General features: G+C 38.7%; 1 protein-coding gene across 1 annotated transcript in view; it reads right to left on the bottom strand.

Moving 5' to 3' along the window:
- The window catches only part of LOC128663856 (serine/threonine-protein kinase tousled-like 2), an 894,029-nt gene that overhangs the window by 369,413 nt on the left and 505,664 nt on the right, over nt 1–18,952 (bottom strand). The window contains exon 11 of the mRNA XM_053718402.1: nt 13,899–14,100. Within this exon, the coding sequence (XP_053574377.1) occupies nt 13,899–14,100 (202 nt within the window). The remainder of the gene's footprint in view (nt 1–13,898; nt 14,101–18,952) is intronic.

Below are 18,952 nucleotides of genomic sequence, written 5' to 3'. Positions count from 1 at the left end.
TACCCAAGCTCCAGAGCACACTGAATGAATAACGGGAGGGCTGACCCTATGCTCAGGGCACCAAAGCCTGCAAAACTTTTCTCCCGAAAGCTGCTTGTAAAATTTTGAAAAAGTATGTAAGGAGGACCAGGTAGCCGCCTTACAAATCTATCCATAGAGGCCTCGTTCTTAAAGGCCCAAGAGGAAGCCACTGCTCTAGTGGAATGAGCAGTTATCCTCTCAGGAGGACGATGGCCCGCTGTCTTGTAAGCTAAGCGGATGACACTCCTTAACCAAAAAGAAGAAGCAGCCTTCTGCCCAATATGCTTCCCCGAATAGACAACGAAAAAGAAGATTGTCTAAACTCCTTAGCAGCCTGAAGATAGAACTTCAAGGCGCGAACCACATCCAAATTGTAAAGTAAGCATTCCTTAGATGAAGAAGGATTAGGACACAGGGAAGGAACCACAAACTCCTGATTGATGTTGCAATCTGCAACAACCGTAGACAGAAAACCTAATTTAGAACGTAAAACTGCCTTATCTGCATGAAAAATCAGATAAGGGGGCTCACATTGCAAAGCAGAGATCTCAGAAACTCTGTGCGCAGAGGCAATAGCCAATAAAAAGAGAACCTTCCAAGATAACAATTGAATGTCAACGGATGAAGAGGCTCAAACGGAATCTGTTGAAAAACCCGAAGAACAAGATTTAGGCTCCAAGGAGGAGCCCCAGATCTAAACACAGGTCTGATCCTAATCAGAGCCTTAACAAAGGCCTGCACGTCTGGAAGCTCAGCCAGTCTCTTCTGCAAATAAAACAGACAGGGCCAAAATCTGTCCCCTCAGGGAACTAGCAGAAAGGCCCTTTTCAAGCCCATCCTGGATAAAAAAAATAATTTATGTAAGAACTTATCTGATAAATTCCTTTCTTTCATATTAGCAAGAGTCCATGAGCTAGTGACGTATGGGATATACATTCCTACCAGGAGGGGCAAAGTTTTCCAAAAAGGGTGGGCCTCATGGACTCTTGCCAATATGAAAGAAATTAATTTATCAGGTAAGTTCTTACATAAATTATGTTTTCTTTCATGTAATTGGCAAGAGTCCATGAGCTAGTGACATATGGGATATCAATACCCAAGATGTGGAGTCTTCCACTCAAGAGTCACTAGAGAGGGAGGGAATAAAACAAAAAAACATAATTTATGTAGGAACTTACCTGATAAATTCATTTCTTTCATATTAGCAAGAGTCCATGAGCTAGTGACGTATGGGATATACATTCCTACCAGGAGGGGCAAAGTTTCCCAAACCTTAAAATGCCTATAAATACACCCCTCACCACACCCACAATTCAGTTTAACGAATAGCCAAGAAGTGGGGTGATAAAAAAGGAGCGAAAGCATCAAAAAAATTTAAGGAATTGGAATAATTGTGCTTTATACAAAAAAATAATAACTACCACAAAAAAAGGGTGGGTCTCATGGACTCTTGCTAATATGAAAGAAAGGAATTTATCAGGTAAGTTCTTACATAAATTATGTTTTCTTTCATGTAATTAGCAAGAGTCCATGAGCTAGTGACGTATGGGATAGTAGATACCCAAGATGTGGATCTTCCACGCAAGAGTCACTAGAGAGGGAGGGATAAAATAAAGACAGCCAATTCCGCTGAAAAAAAGAATCCACAACCCAAATCAAAAAGTTTTAATCTTATAATGAAAAAAACTGAAATTATAAGCAGACAAATCAAACGGAAACAGCTGCCTGAAGTACTTTTCTACCAAAAACTGCTTCAGAAGAAGAAAACACATCAAAATGGTAGAATTTAGTAAAAGTATGCAAAGAAGACCAAGTTGCTGCTTTGCAAATCTGATCAACAGAAGCTTCATTCCTAAAAGCCCAGGAAGTAGAGACTGACCTAGTAGAATGAGCTGTAATCCTTTGAGGCGGGGACTTACCCGACTCCACATAAGCATGATGAATCAAAGACTTTAGCCAAGACGCCAAAGAAATGGCAGAAGCCTTCTGACCTTTCCTGGAACCAGAAAAGATAACAAATAGACTAGAAGTCTTTCTAAAATCTTTAGTAGCTTCAACAAAATATTTTAAAGCTCTAACTACATCCAACGAATGTAATGACCTTTCCTTGGAATTCTTAGGATTAGGACATAATGAAGGGACAACAATTTCTCTACCAATGTTGTTAGAATTCACAACCTTAGGCAAAAATTTAAATGAAGTCCGCAACACCGCCTTATCCTGATGAAAAATCAGAAAAGGAGATTCACAAGAAAGAGCAGATAACTCAGAGACTCTTAGAAGAGATAGCTAAAAGGAACAATACTTTCCAGGAAAGTAATTTAATGTCCAGAGAATGCATAGGCTCAAACGGAGGAGCCTGTAAAGCTGACAAAACCAAATTAAGACTCCAAGGAGGAGAGATTGGCTTAATGACAGGTTTGATGCTTACCAAAGCCTGTACAAAACAACGAATATCAGGAAGATGAGCAATCTTTCTGTGAAAAAGAACAGAAAGAGCAGATATTTGTCCTTTCAAATAATTTGCAGACAAACCTTTATCCAAACCATCCTGAAGAAATTGTAAAATTCTAGGAATTCTGAAAGAATGCCATGAGAATTTATGAGAAGAACACCAAGAGATGCAAGTCTTTCAAACCTGATAATAAATCTTTCTAGAGACAGATTTTCGAGCCTGTAACATAGTATTAATTACTGAGTCAGAGAAATCTCTATGACTAAGAATTAAGCGTTCAATTTCCATACCTTCAAATTTAATGATTTGAGATCCTGATGGAAAAAAGGACCTTGAGATAGAAGGTCTGGTCTTAACGGAAGTGTCCAAGGATGGCAACTGGCCATCCGAACGAGATCCGCAAACCAAAACCTGTGTGGCCATGCTGGAGCCACCAGCAGTACACATGAGCGCTCCATTAGAATTTTGGAGATTACTTTCGGAAGAAGAACTAGAGGCGGAAAGATATAAGCAGGATGATAATTCCAAGGAATTGATAACGCATCCACTGCTTCCGCCTGAGGATCCCGAGATCTGGATAGATACCTGGGAAGTTTCTTGTTCAGATGAGAGGCCATCAGATCTATTTCTGGGAGACCCCAGATTTGCACAATCTGTAGAAAAACCTCTGGATGAAGAGACCATTCGCCCGGATGTAACGTCTGGCGACTGAGATAATCCGCTTCCCAATTGTCTACACCTGGGATGTGAACCGCAGAAATTAGACAGGAGCTGGATTCTGCCCATACCAGTATCCGAGATACTTCTCTCATAGCTTGAGGACTGTGAGTCCCACCTTGATGATTGACATATGTCACGGTCGTGACATTGTCTGTTTGAAAACAAATAAACGATTCTCTCTTTAGAAGAGGCCAAAACTGAAGAGCTCTGAAAATCGCACGGAGTTCCAAAATGTTTATTGGTAATCTCGCCTCCTGAGATTCCCAAACCCCCTGCGCCGTCAGAGATCCCCATACAGCTCCCCAACCTGAAAGACTCGCATCTGTTGAGATCACAGTCCAGGTTGGACGAACAAAAGAGGCCCCTTGTATTAAACGATGGTGATCCATCCACCAAGTTAGAGATGATCGAACATTGGGATTTAAGGATATTTTTTGTGATATCCTTGTATAATCCCTGCACCACTGGTTCAGCATACAAAGCTGAAGTGGTCTCGTATGAAAACGAGCAAAAGGGATTGCGTCCGAAGCAGCAGTCATGAGACCTAAAATCTCCATGCATAATGCTAACGAAGGGAACAATTGAGACTGAAGGTTTCGACAGGCTGAAACCAATTTCAGACGTCTCTTTTCTGTCAGAGACAGAGTCATGGACACTGAATCTATTTGGAAACCTAAAAAGGTTACTCTTGTCTGAGGAATCAAAGAACTTTTTGGTAAATTGATCCTCCAACCATGTCTTTGAAGAAACAACACAAGTTGATTCGTGTGAGATTCTGCAGAATGTAAAGACTGAGCGAGTACCAAGATATCGTCCAAATAAGGAAATACCGCAATACCCTGTTCTCTGATTACAGAGAGAAGGGCACCTAGAACCTTCGAAAAAATCCTTGGCGCAGTTGCTAGACCGAATGGAAGGGCAATAAACTGGTAATGCTTGTCTAGAAAAGAGAATCTCAGAAACTGGTGGTTATCTGAGTGAATAGGAATATGCAGGTATGCATCCTGTAAGTCTATTGTAGACATATAATGCCCTTGCTGAACAAAAGGCAGAATAGTTCTTATAGTCACCAATTTGAATGTTGGTATCCTTACATATCGATTCAATATTTTTAAATCCAGAACTGGTCTGAAAGAATTCTCTTTCTTTGGCACAATGAATAGATTTGAATAAAACCCCAGACCCTGTTCCAGAACTGGAACTGGCATAATTACCCCAGCTAACTCTAGGTCTGAAACACATTTCAGAAACGCCTGAGCCTTCACTGGGTTTACCGGAATGCGTGAGAGAAAAAAATCTTCTCACAGGTGGTCTTACCTTGAAACCTATTCTGTACCCTAGAGAAACAATGTTCTGAATCCAAGGATTGTGAATCGAATTGCTCCAAACATCTTTGAAAAATCGTAACCTGCCCCCTACCAGCTGCGCTGGAATGAGGGCCGCACCTTCATGCGGATTTAGGAGCAGGTTTTGACTTTCTGAAAGGCTTGGATTTATTCCAGACTGGATTAGGTTTCCAAACGGAAACTGTTCCTTTAGGAGAAGGGTCGGGCTTTTGCTCTCTATTTTGACGAAAGGAACGAAAACGATTAGCAGCTCTAAAATTACTTTTGGATTTTTTGCCCTGGGGCAAAAAAGCACCCTTCCCTCCAGTAACAGTTGAAATTATTGAATCCAACTGAGAACCAAACAACTTATTACCTTGGAAGGAGAGAGAAAGCAAAGTTGACTTAGAAGTCATATCTACATTCCAAGATTTAAGCCATAAAGCTCTTCTGGCTAAAATAGCTAGAGACATATACCCGACATCAATTCTAATGATATAAAAAATGGCATCACAGACAAAGTTATTAGCATGTTGAAGAAGTTTAACAATGCTATATGCATTATGATCTGTTACTTGTTGCGCTAAAGTCTCTAACCAAAAAGTTGAAGCTGCAGCAACATCAGCCAAAGATATAGCAGGTCTGAGTAAATTGCCTGAACAGAATACAACTTCCGGCAAAAAATTACTGCGCCGGAAGTGACAAAAAAATTTTGCGCCAAAAAAAGAACGCGACAAAAAAATATTGAAATAAAAAGGAACATTTCCCGCCCCCACGAGCTTAACAGCACGCAGGAAAAAATGGCCCAATGAAAAATTTTTCAAGGTAAGAAAAAATAATTAAATGCATTATCCCAATAATGAAACTGACAGTCTGAGAATAAGGAATACCGTTTATCCTGAATCAAGGCAAATATAAGTTTATAGACATATATTTAGAACTTTACATATAAAGTGCCCAACAATAGCGCAGAGTGTCACAAAGAATAAGACATACTTACCCCCGGACACTCCTCCACATAAAAGCGGATAGCCAAACCAGTACTGAAACGAGAATCAGTAGAGGTAATGGTATATAAGAGTATATCGTCGATCTGAAAAGGGAGGTAGGAGAAGAAATCTCTACGACCGATAACAGAGAGCCTATAAAAAAGATCCCCTAGAGGTAGACCATTGTTCTCGAATAGGCAATACTCTCTTCACATCCCTCTGACATTCGCTGCACTCTGAGAGGAAAACCAGGCTTCAACCTGTTCACCACCTCCACGGGAGGCAAAGTTTGTAAAACTGAATTGTGGGTGTGGTGAGGGGGTGTATTTATAGGCATTTTAAGGTTTGGGAAACTTTGCCCCTCCTGGTAGGAATGTATATCCCATACGTCAATAGCTCATGGACTCTTGCTAATTACATGAAAGAAACAAAATTTATGTAAGAACTTACCTGATAAATTAATTTCTCTCATAGTGGCTAGAGTCCATGAGCTATTGACATATGGGATATGGGAAGTGCAGAGACCACCCCTACCCTATTTGTTCTGAGGTCAAAGAAGGAAAGGGATATTAATACTTGGAATTACAGTAAAACAAATTCCACCAATAAGGCGAATTACAATCTGATCACCTTATTTGAAGAATTGGAGTTTCTTCTTCTCAAAGAGGATAAACTGATTTGGGATATCAATACCCTCAAGAAATATTTGGAATTGGGCATTATCCCCAGGGGCCTAAGACTCAATAAGTACCCCACTTTCTTGACGGATGATAAGGTGTTTATGGAATTATGGAACAGTAGTCTGTCAGACTGCTCTTTCAAACTGATGAAACTTATCTGCGAATTCAAACAAAAAGAGCTTGAAGAGACTGCAAGTAAGATCAAGGAAGTACAGAAAGAACTGGGCACAAGAAGTGAAGAATCAAACTTCTTGAGGTTTAACAATACTCTGCAGCAGGTTGTGGCAGAAGCCAAAACTCTTCTTCTACAAGTTAAACATAATAAGTACTTAAGGGACCAACAGGATTATGACCTGAACAGGGTCTATATATGGAATAGAAGAGAGAGGACACTCTTCAGAAGGGAACAAAACAGGAATTCCTTCAGACCCAATCATCGACGTGGCCCCAATAAACAGAAAGGCAACAGGGGCAGAAGAGTGAACTTCTCTGAGAGCGAGGGCGAGTCCTGGGACGAAGGCTCTGGCTCAGGGGGTGAGGGAGCTGATCAGGAACAGGTGGTGCGACCTAAAACAAACGCTCCAATCCTGAAAACTCCTACATCAACATTTAATGCAAATTCCAACTACAGGGATAGCCCCACTCCCGCAGTAACAGCCCGAAGTGCGAGAGAGGAACGTGACCAGGCACAATTGGAACAGGTTTTTTCCATCCCACACAAAAAAACAGAAAGGGGGGGGGGGGGAGGAGGAAAACCAAATCAGGACACGGGATACCAGTTTCAGGAGCAACGGAGGTACCCACAAAGAAGGGGAAGAAGGAGAGGGAACTACGGATACGGAACGTAATTAATCTATCGAGTTATTCCCCGGACCCTCATGAGATGGAGGTCCTGAGCCTGGGTCTAACATTTGTACCAACAGCTGACTTTGACCTCTTTAAGACCCTACTAAATGTGAATAAGCTCATAAGGGACCTAACTTTAAAAAAATTCTTCAATATGCATCCAACAGTGAATGATGAGAGCCATGATCACATTCTGTGGAGAGAAGATAAATCCAGAGAATTAAGGGATAACACTCTTGATTTCCAGGAAATTTGTGATATAGGTACTCTGGAATCTTTAGGAGAAGACATGGGGCCTGAGCGCCAAGAAAGTGTGAAACTACCCACCTTTCGGGAGAAATCAACTTTCTATCCCCTACAATGCAGGGGCAGTCTTCTTGAAAAATTCCAGAGGAGAGTGGAGGAAGATCTGTCTAACCTCTATTACAGATCCTTCAGAGGGAAAGGAAGCAATTTGACAGGTAGACAGAAGAAAGCCATGGAGAGTCTAGCCAATAATGAAAACATAATTAGGGCCGCTGATAAGGGTGGGACAGTAGTCATCCTAAATAGAAAGGATTTTGTGACTGAGGCTGAAAGACAGCTACACAATGAAGATGACTATACCCAGTTACGGGGCGACCCTACTAAAGCTTTCCAGAAACAATTGGCCTCCCTTGTAGATGACGGGGTAGAATTTGGTTTTATCGATTCTAAAACCAGAGATTATTTGCTGGTATCCAATCCGGTTATCGCAACCTTCAACCATCTACCCAAAGTTCATAAGACACTTACTAATGTACAGGGGAGGCCAATTGTTAGCGGCATAGGCTCTCTATTGGAGCATATGTCAGAATGGCTAGACATTTTACAGCCCATAGTGAGCACCCTGTGGAGCCATTTGGCAGACACTGGACATGTAATTAATCTCCTAGAGCAAATAGTGTGGAAGGAGGGATACAGGTGGCTCACTGTGGATGTGAAATCGTTGTATACCTCGATTCCACACGATAAGGGTCTGGAAGCCATTCGTTTTTTTATGAACAGGTGTTCTGGGAACTCTGAATTTGTGGATTATGTTGTGGAAGTAACAAGATTTCTCTTGACCCCCAACTACTTTGAGTTTGGTGGAGATTTCTATCTCCAGAGATGTGGGACAGCAATGGGGGCCAAATTTGCCCCCTCCTATGCCAACCTATTTATGGGTTGGTGGGAGCTGTCCCACGTCTTTGGGGATAGGAATCCTCACCGAGGGGGGATCATGTGGTTTGGACGATACATAGATGACCTCTTTATTTGGGGGGGTCTGACCCCGACTTGGAGGAGTTCACTTTGTATTTAAATAAGAACACTGTGGGCATAGAGTTCACTACGGAGATACAGGTCTCCCGTGTGAACTTTCTGGACATTACCCTGATTGGAGTTCCAGGTAAAACAATTGCCACTGAGATATATCACAAACCCATTGCGGGCAATTCCCTTCTCCACGCCTCAAGCTGTCACCCCCGAAGGGTCTTCGGGGGGGGGGGGGGGGGGGGGGTGGCGAAGAGTCAATTTATCCGCCTCAAAAGAAATTGTTTGATGCCATCAATTTATGAGGCAAGTGCGGATGAGTTGACCCAAAAACTTAGTGAGAGAGGGTATAATATGCGAACTATCCTGAAAGCTAGACAAGATGTGGGAAGAATCCCACGGGCTAGTCTGCTGGATTCCAGGAAAAACAAATGCAGGAAGGCTCCTCTGTTGGACGGATCTGGCCCCAAGGTCACTTTCATAACAGAATACTCCAGACAGTACCATGATATCTGCCAGATTGTAGGCAAGCATCTTAAGATACTGACAGCGGATGATGGTCTTGTGGATGTGATTGACCAAGGGGTCAGGTTCGCCTACAGAAGGAATAGAACGATTGGGAATACCATTGCACCAACTAGAATACGTTCCACTGGCCCTGCCCCTTCCTCATGGCTTACCTGTCTGGGTACCTTCAGGTGCCATTACCATGCATGTGAGAAGGTGACGGTGTGAGATTCCTTTGTCTCCTCTGTCTCAGGGGAGACGTTTCAAATCAAGTACTGCTTAAATTGCAGACACACATTTGTCATCTACCTTATCAGATGCAACATTTGCAATTTACAATACGTGGGCCTCACCACAAGGGAGGCCAGAACACGTATTAAAGAACACCTATCCGATATCAGGATAGGGACATTAACCACCCCACTCATAAGGCACTTTGTGGATGAGCATCAAAAGTCGTCCAAATCTTTTGTTTGGACTCTCATCGACAGAGTGTTACCAAAGAGGGGGTTGACTGATCGTACCCTGAAGCTGGGGGAGAGGGAGGCCTTCTGGATTTTTAAATTAAAAACCAGGTATCCAGGGGGCCTGAATTCCGAGTTCGACCTAATTAACTTCTGGTCGGTCTAGGAATCCTCTCCCGCCCTTGCATTCAGCCTTACCTCTTGGTTCCTTGGTCTCGTACTTTTGCAAGGAAACGTTGGACCCACCAGGGGGCCCTTTGCTTTCTGGGGATGTTCTACATTGTTATCAATCTCAATGTAACCTAAAGGAAAGGTAGGTGTGTAAAGACAACACACCTGAAGTAGCGCTAATCTCTAATATAAGTAGGACATAAATCTCAACAGTTTACTTAATTAATAACTAGAAAAATTATTAAATGACAATAAATTAATACAACATTTCAATTCATAAAAACATACAAATAAAGAAGATAAGGGTATTCAAGTCCATGTATGTGGTGATATATAAAGACACAAAGGAATCCAGCTGCTCCTCTAAAACAGGTGAATCCACAGACCTTGATTGAAAGCAAAACGATCTAAAAAGATAGAGGAGAGGAGCGCAGACTCAAATGCAGGGTATAACAAAATTTAATAGTGTAAACAAAGACAAGTGGCAACTCACAAAGTATATAACATAAAATGGCATATAGTGTATCAATAACACTTAGCAACTTATCCCCTCTTCAAGTGTGTCCAGAAAGGAGTTCCAGGAAAAGGCAGGACAGGTGTATATCCTCATTCGCTCCAGGGAGGAAGCAAACAGGCAACCGGCATAAGTTCCCAAAGAGTGCCAGAAACCAGGCTGGCAACGGTAGCAAAGTCCGTTTAAATGGTATAAATAATGGCGATATAGTACCTTATCTGGCAAATAAGTGAATGAGATCCTAGGCTCCCAAATCCAAAAGTTCTGTGCTGCAGGTTCAGAACTGAGGACGGCCTCACTGGATCAAACAAATGACGTTAAAGGGGAGGAGCTCTACGCGTTTCGTCCCAGTAACGTAGGGACTTTCTCAAGAGTGATTTGTTAGTAGCGTGCATATCCTCTTATAGGTAGTGTATATCCACACTCCCACATTTTACACCAATGGGGTTAAAGGTCTTGATGATATGCACGATACTTCAAACAGGGGATTGTAAACAAACGCTTGTAATAGCGTAAGTGTGGCTAATTTTCAGATATTCACAGAACATGATTGATATACAATAATAGCGATCCACAATTATAATACAGTTCTAAACATGAACCATATCTATTGGTATCTAAAAATATTAAAAATATAAGTTAATATATATTCACATATAATTCTAAAAAATACAATTAATAATCATAAAAATATAACCAATAATCATTATAAATAAAAACCATTCAGTAAATATTTAAAAAACATTAATAGGCTTAAAAATGTGCTAAATGCAATACATCCTATATATATATGTTGTAACCAACAATTCATATATAGATACACAATATGTGATATACATAAAAAGCCAATATTGTATAAAATAAATAATGATGTGTAGGATTAAAGGAATGCTTGCAAATCAATGTCGATATTTAACCCTTTCGGTTCCAAACAGTTAAGGGTCCTAATCCAAAAGGTCTCCCTTTTTCTAAGATTTAGCAGTCTATTGGTGTCCCATACGTTGGGTTTAATCCATTCTATGATTTTAACGGATAGATCAGACGGATTGCAATTATGGAAGAGCTTAAAGTGGCGTGAAACACTATGGTTCTCAAACCCTGATTCTATGTTTCTTATATGTTCCCTAACTCTATATTTTATTTTGCGTTTAGTGCGACCAATATAAATTAATCCACATTTGCATATGAGTTGGTAAATTACATATGTGGTATGACATGTGCACCTGTCCTTGCAGGGGTACCTTTTTGTTCCATCATAATTAAGAAAATAGGTGGAATTGCTGTCTATTCTAGGACAAAGAACACAATCAATGGTTTTGCAAGGGTATAAGCCATTCTTTCCCCCACACCATTTAATCACTGTTGTAAAATTAGAATTAGATTTTCTTAATTTAGTTGGTGCGATGTAATTCTTAATGTCTTTATTTTTCCTAAAAATGACATTAGGTTTGTCACCTACAATCTGTTTCAGCACAGGGTCAAGTTTGAGAACGTTCCAGTGTTTTCTTAAAATTCTCTGTATTTTTTGGTGTTGATTGTTATATTGGGTGACAAATTTAGGAACATGTTTTCTATCTTTTATCAGATTGTTCTTACCCTTTTGTGTATTATTAATTAGAGAGGCCCTATCCATCATATCGACCTTATATTTGCAATCTTCTAAATGTTTGGGATTGTAACCCTTCTCTATAAATTTGCCCATAAGTATGCTGGATTCCTCATTGTAATGCTCCATATTGGTGCAGTTACGTTTAATTCTTTGAAATTGTCCCAGGGGGATATTTTGTTTCCATTGCCTGAGGTGTCCACTTCTAATGTTTAATAGGCTATTCCTATCCGTGGATTTACGATAATTCTTAACTGCTACTGTGTTTGAAACCTCATTATGATAAAGAGTGAGGTCTAAAAAGGGTATTGATTTCAATGATTTTTCCATAGTAAATTTTAAATTATAAGTGTTATTGTTTATGTAGTTTAAAAAGTCATCTATGATATTCTCAGGGCCTTGCCAGATCATAATAATGTCATCGATATAACGATGGTATTTAATGACATTTGATTTGTAAGGGTTGTTGTTCCAAACCAAATTATCCTCAAAATGTGACATATATAGATTAGCGTACGATGGGGCAAAGGTAGTCCCCCATCGCCGTGCCTTGATGTTGTCTATAAAATCTTCCTTCAAATAAAAAATAGTTATGATTCAAAATAAATAATATTCCATTGACTAGGAAATCAATTTGTTTTTCAGCAAATCTATTCTTACTAAGTATATCGTTGATAGCAGACACCCCTTTTGTATGGGGAATGCTTGTGTATAACGATGAAACGTCGCATGTAACCCAGACATAGCCTAATTCCCATTTAAAGCCTTCAAATTTCTGGATGACATCTATCGTGTCTCTGAGATAGGCTCTTGTATGAGTGACAATAGGCTGTAGGAAGTAATCAATATATTTTGAAAGGTTGTCACATAAAGAGCCTATCCCAGAGACAATCGGTCTACCTGGGGGGGTCTTGGAGTCCTTATGCACCTTGGGTAAGTGGTAAAAGCAAGATATCTTAGGGGCTACTTCATATATAAAGTTATATTCATTCAGATTGAGAACGCCATTGGTTTTGGCCATATTTAAAAATTCTAATAATTCTGCTTTGTATTTGTTAGTGGGATTAAATGTTAAATTGATATAGGTGGTAGAGTCAGATAGAAGTCTATTCGCTTCTTTCAAATAGTCTCCCCTGTTCTGGACAACAATCCCCCCACCCTTATCAGCTGCCCTAAACACCACATCGGTACATTTACTTAAATTATTAAGGGCCTCACGTTCTTTCTTTGATAGGTTGTCACCTAATTTAGATTGGTGTGATAAATTGCTTGTTGATAGGGCAGCTAGATCCTCACATACTAATTTATTGAATATTTTGATATATTCAGACTGGGTGTGCTGTGGATAAAAAATTGACTTTTTCTTTAAATTGCAATGTTTTATTGAAAAATCCTCGTTCTCTTCATATATTGAAAAGTCTAGATTCTCTACTGTATCAGAAAATGTATCCGATGATAGGGGATCACCATTGTTGTCATTTAATAAAATAAGGCTATTGAGGATTTCATCATCATCCTTAGTCAATGATGATACTGGATATGGGTAATGGATATCTGACTGTTTAAAAAAATATCTTTTCAAAGTTAAATTGCGTATAAACCTCTGAAAGTCTATATACAGGTTAAAATGATTAGGACCACTATTTGGCGCAAAGTTCATACCCTTTGCTAACAATTCTAGTTCATGTTTCTCAAATATTCTATCTGATAAGTTAAAAATGAGTTTAGTTCCTTCTTCTAATTCCAATGCTCTCTGTTTCTTTTTTCTTTGCTTAATCCCCCCTCTATTACCTCTAGGTCTTCCTCTTCGTGTGGTCTTTTTGGGTTTCGTTGATTTAGGGGTTGGTTTGGGAGTGAGTTCTGTATGCTCCCCCCTCCCCCCCCCCCCCTGTTGTCTCCAGGGTGGAATCCCTAAAAAAGGATTAGTATTAGAAGTACTATTTCTACGTTGATGTGTATTATTCCCATGGTTTTTGTTCTTATTTGTATGGGAATTGTATGTATTTGATCTAGGTGATGGTTTCCCCTGATAGTTCGAATTATCCCATCTGGGTCTAGCTCCCTGATGATGCCATACAGGGGATTGAGGTTGTTTATCTAGAACTTGATATCTATTCCCATACTGGAAATTTTGTTCAGGTTCAACTGAGGGAAAATCCCTAGTACTCTGTTGTATATTTCTAATTGGTTTGTTATAGTAACTGTGCTTGTTATTGTGTTGAATCTGATTATTAAAATTCCCATAACTGTTATGGGTTCCATCCCTTGTATTATATTGTTCTGACTGCTTAAATGCTCTATTATGGTAATTGGTATTCTGTTTGTTACCCGTCAAATCTGAATTAGGAGTTAAACTATTGCTTTGCTCTTTTTCTCTGTTGGGCACAGAGTTGTTTACAGAGTTCTTTTTATATGAATAGACTTTGTCGGATTTAAAATCCTCAAGGTCCCTCTGTAGTTTTTTAATTTTTGCAGTTTCTAACTCTTTAGAGAAGGTGTCGACTCTGCTCTGAATATTAGTGTTCATCTCCTGCCATTGTTGAATATGTTCATATGGTTGTATTTTAACAATTAGGGTGTCTATTTCAGTTTTTAATTTATCCAGTTTATATTCTCTATACTTTATCAACAATTTTATCAAAGCTTGTGAGCAATTATGCAATATTTGTTCCCATTCGATCTGGTACTCCACCTCATCTAGATTAAAAGCGGGAAATTTGAAGATCCTAAGTCCCCGTGGTATCACATTATGCAAAATATAATTATCAAGGAGTACCAGATCTTGCCATTCTTTTGCATCTTTTAATAAGAGCTTTTCCAGCTCCCTAAAGATATGTAAAGGATCCTCTGATGTCACAATGCTAGGAGTATTGGTCAGTAAATTATGGGATCGCTGGCGTTTGGACCTATTTTCACTAATTCCAAAAACGTTAGGATTGGATGCACTAGCCTCCATAGTTATTATACTTTATGTAATATTGAAAAAATGGATCTGCTGCTACTTCTAGGAATAAAAAGTAAACAAAAGGAAAGGTAGGTGTGTAAAGACAACACACCTGAAGTAGCGCTAATCTCTAATATAAGTAGGACATAAATCTCAACAGTTTACTTAATTAATAACTAGAAAAATTATTAAATGACAATAAATTAATACAACATTTCAATTCATAAAAACATACAAATAAAGAAGATAAGGGTATTCAAGTCCATGTATGTGGTGATATATAAAGACACAAAGGAATCCAGCTGCTCCTCTAAAACAGGTGAATCCACAGACCTTGATTGAAAGCAAAACGATCTAAAAAGATAGAGGAGAGGAGCGCAGACTCAAATGCAGGGTATAACAAAATTTAATAGTGTAAACAAAGACAAGTGGCAACTCACAAAGTATATAACATAAAATGGCATATAGTGTATCAATAACACTTAGCAACTTATCCCCTCTTCAAGTGTGTCCAGAAAGGAGTTCCAGGAAAAGGCAGGACAGGTGTATATCCTCATTCGCTCCAGGGAGGAAGCAAACAGGCAACCGGCATAAGTTCCCAAAGAGTGCCAGAAACCAGGCTGGCAACGGTAGCAAAGTCCGTTTAAATGGTATAAATAATGGCGATATAGTACCTTATCTGGCAAATAAGTGAATGAGATCCTAGGCTCCCAAATCCAAAAGTTCTGTGCTGCAGGTTCAGAACTGAGGACGGCCTCACTGGATCAAACAAATGACGTTAAAGGGGAGGAGCTCTACGCGTTTCGTCCCAGTAACGTAGGGACTTTCTCAAGAGTGATTTGTTAGTAGCGTGCATATCCTCTTATAGGTAGTGTATATCCACACTCCCACATTTTACACCAATGGGGTTAAAGGTCTTGATGATATGCAATAAATCAACGAAACCCAAAAAGACCACACGAAGAGGAAGACCTAGAGGTAATAGAGGGGGGATTAAGCAAAGAAAAAAGAAACAGAGAGCATTGGAATTAGAAGAAGGAACTAAACTCATTTTTAACTTATCAGATAGAATATTTGAGAAACATGAACTAGAATTGTTAGCAAAGGGTATGAACTTTGCGCCAAATAGTGGTCCTAATCATTTTAACCTGTATATAGACTTTCAGAGGTTTATACGCAATTTAACTTTGAAAAGATATTTTTTTAAACAGTCAGATATCCATTACCCATATCCAGTATCATCATTGACTAAGGATGATGATGAAATCCTCAATAGCCTTATTTTATTAAATGACAACAATGGTGATCCCCTATCATCGGATACATTTTCTGATACAGTAGAGAATCTAGACTTTTCAATATATGAAGAGAACGAGGATTTTTCAATAAAACATTGCAATTTAAAGAAAAAGTCAATTTTTTATCCACAGCACACCCAGTCTGAATATATCAAAATATTCAATAAATTAGTATGTGAGGATCTAGCTGCCCTATCAACAAGCAATTTATCACACCAATCTAAATTAGGTGACAACCTATCAAAGAAAGAACGTGAGGCCCTTAATAATTTAAGTAAATGTACCGATGTGGTGTTTAGGGCAGCTGATAAGGGTGGGGGGATTGTTGTCCAGAACAGGGGAGACTATTTGAAAGAAGCGAATAGACTTCTATCTGACTCTACCACCTATATCAATTTAACATTTAATCCCACTAACAAATACAAAGCAGAATTATTAGAATTTTTAAATATGGCCAAAACCAATGGCGTTCTCAATCTGAATGAATATAACTTTATATATGAAGTAGCCCCTAAGATATCTTGCTTTTACCACTTACCCAAGGTGCATAAGGACTCCAAGACCCCCCCAGGTAGACCGATTGTCTCTGGGATAGGCTCTTTATGTGACAACCTTTCAAAATATATTGATTACTTCCTACAGCCTATTGTCACTCATACAAGAGCCTATCTCAGAGACACGATAGATGTCATCCAGAAATTTGAAGGCTTTAAATGGGAATTAGGCTATGTCTGGGTTACATGCGACGTTTCATCGTTATACACAAGCATTCCCCATACAAAAGGGGTGTCTGCTATCAACGATATACTTAGTAAGAATAGATTTGCTGAAAAACAAATTGATTTCCTAGTCAATGGAATATTATTTATTTTGAATCATAACTATTTTTTATTTGAAGGAAGATTTTATAGACAACATCAAGGCACGGCGATGGGGACTACCTTTGCCCCATCGTACGCTAATCTATATATGTCACATTTTGAGGATAATTTGGTTTGGAACAACAACCCTTACAAATCAAATGTCATTAAATACCATCGTTATATCGATGACATTATTATGATCTGGCAAGGCCCTGAGAATATCATAGATGACTTTTTAAACTACATAAACAATAACACTTATAATTTAAAATTTACTATGGAAAAATCATTGAAATCAATACCCTTTTTAGACCTCACTCTTTATCATAATGAGGTTTCAAACACAGTAGCAGTTAAGAATTATCGTAAATCCACGGATAGGAATAGCCTATTAAACATTAGAAGTGGACACCTCAGGCAATGGAAACAAAATATCCCCCTGGGACAATTTCAAAGAATTAAACGTAACTGCACCAATATGGAGCATTACAATGAGGAATCCAGCATACTTATGGGCAAATTTATAGAGAAGGGTTACAATCCCAAACATTTAGAAGATTGCAAATATAAGGTCGATATGATGGATAGGGCCTCTCTAATTAATAATACACAAAAGGGTAAGAACAATCTGATAAAAGATAGAAAACATGTTCCTAAATTTGTCACCCAATATAACAATCAACACCAAAAAATACAGAGAATTTTAAGAAAACACTGGAACGTTCTCAAACTTGACCCTGTGCTGAAACAGATTGTAGGTGACAAACCTAATGTCATTTTTAGGAAAAATAAAGACATTAAGAATTACATCGCACCAACTAAATTAAGAAAATCTAATTCTAATTTTACAACAGTGATTAAATGGTGTGGGGGAAAGAATGGCTTATACCCTTGCAAAACCATTGATTGTGTTCTTTGTCCTAGAATAGACAGCAATTCCACCTATTTTCTTAATTATGATGGAACAAAAAGGTACCCCTGCAAGGACAGGTGCACATGTCATACCACATATGTAATTTACCAACTCATATGCAAATGTGGATTAATTTATATTGGTCGCACTAAACGCAAAATAAAATATAGAGTTAGGGAACATATAAGAAACATAGAATCAGGGTTTGAGAACCATAGTGTTTCACGCCACTTTAAGCTCTTCCATAATTGCAATCCGTCTGATCTATCCGTTAAAATCATAGAATGGATTAAACCCAACGTATGGGACACCAATAGACTGCTAAATCTTAGAAAAAGGGAGACCTTTTGGATTAGGACCCTTAACTGTTTGGAACCGAAAGGGTTAAATATCGACATTGATTTGCAAGCATTCCTTTAATCCTACACATCATTATTTATTTTATACAATATTGGCTTTTTATGTATATCACATATTGTGTATCTATATATGAATTGTTGGTTACAACATATATATATAGGATGTATTGCATTTAGCACATTTTTAAGCCTATTAATGTTTTTTAAATATTTACTGAATGGTTTTTATTTATAATGATTATTGGTTATATTTTTATGATTATTAATTGTATTTTTTAGAATTATATGTGAATATATATTAACTTATAATATTTTTAATATTTTTAGATACCAATAGATATGGTTCATGTTTAGAACTGTATTATAATTGTGGATCGCTATTATTGTATATCAATCATGTTCTGTGAATATCTGAAAATTAGCCACACTTACGCTATTACAAGCGTTTGTTTACAATCCCCTGTTTGAAGTATCGTGCATATCATCAAGACCTTTAACCCCATTGGTGTAAAATGTGGGAGTGTGGATATACACTACCTATAAGAGGATATGCACGCTACTAACAAATCACTCTTGAGAAAGTCCCTACGTTACTGGGACGAAACGCGTAGAGCTCCTCCCCTTTAACGTCATTTGTTTGATCCAGTGAGGCCGTCCTCAGTTCTGAACCTGCAGCACAGAACTTTTGGATTTGGGAGCCTAGGATCTCATTCACTTATTTGCCAGATAAGGTACTATATCGCCATTATTTATACCATTTAAACGGACTTTGCTACCGTTGCCAGCCTGGTTTCTGGCACTCTTTGGGAACTTATGCCGGTTGCCTGTTTGCTTCCTCCCTGGAGCGAATGAGGATATACACCTGTCCTGCCTTTTCCTGGAACTCCTTTCTGGACACACTTGAAGAGGGGATAAGTTGCTAAGTGTTATTGATACACTATATGCCATTTTATGTTATATACTTTGTGAGTTGCCACTTGTCTTTGTTTACACTATTAAATTTTG

The sequence above is a fragment of the Bombina bombina genome, chromosome 1, assembly GCF_027579735.1.
Source record: "Bombina bombina isolate aBomBom1 chromosome 1, aBomBom1.pri, whole genome shotgun sequence".
Taxonomy (NCBI): Eukaryota; Metazoa; Chordata; class Amphibia; order Anura; family Bombinatoridae; genus Bombina; species Bombina bombina.
Note: the sequence above shows the minus strand (reverse complement) of the source record. Positions and strands in the feature narration are given on the sequence as shown.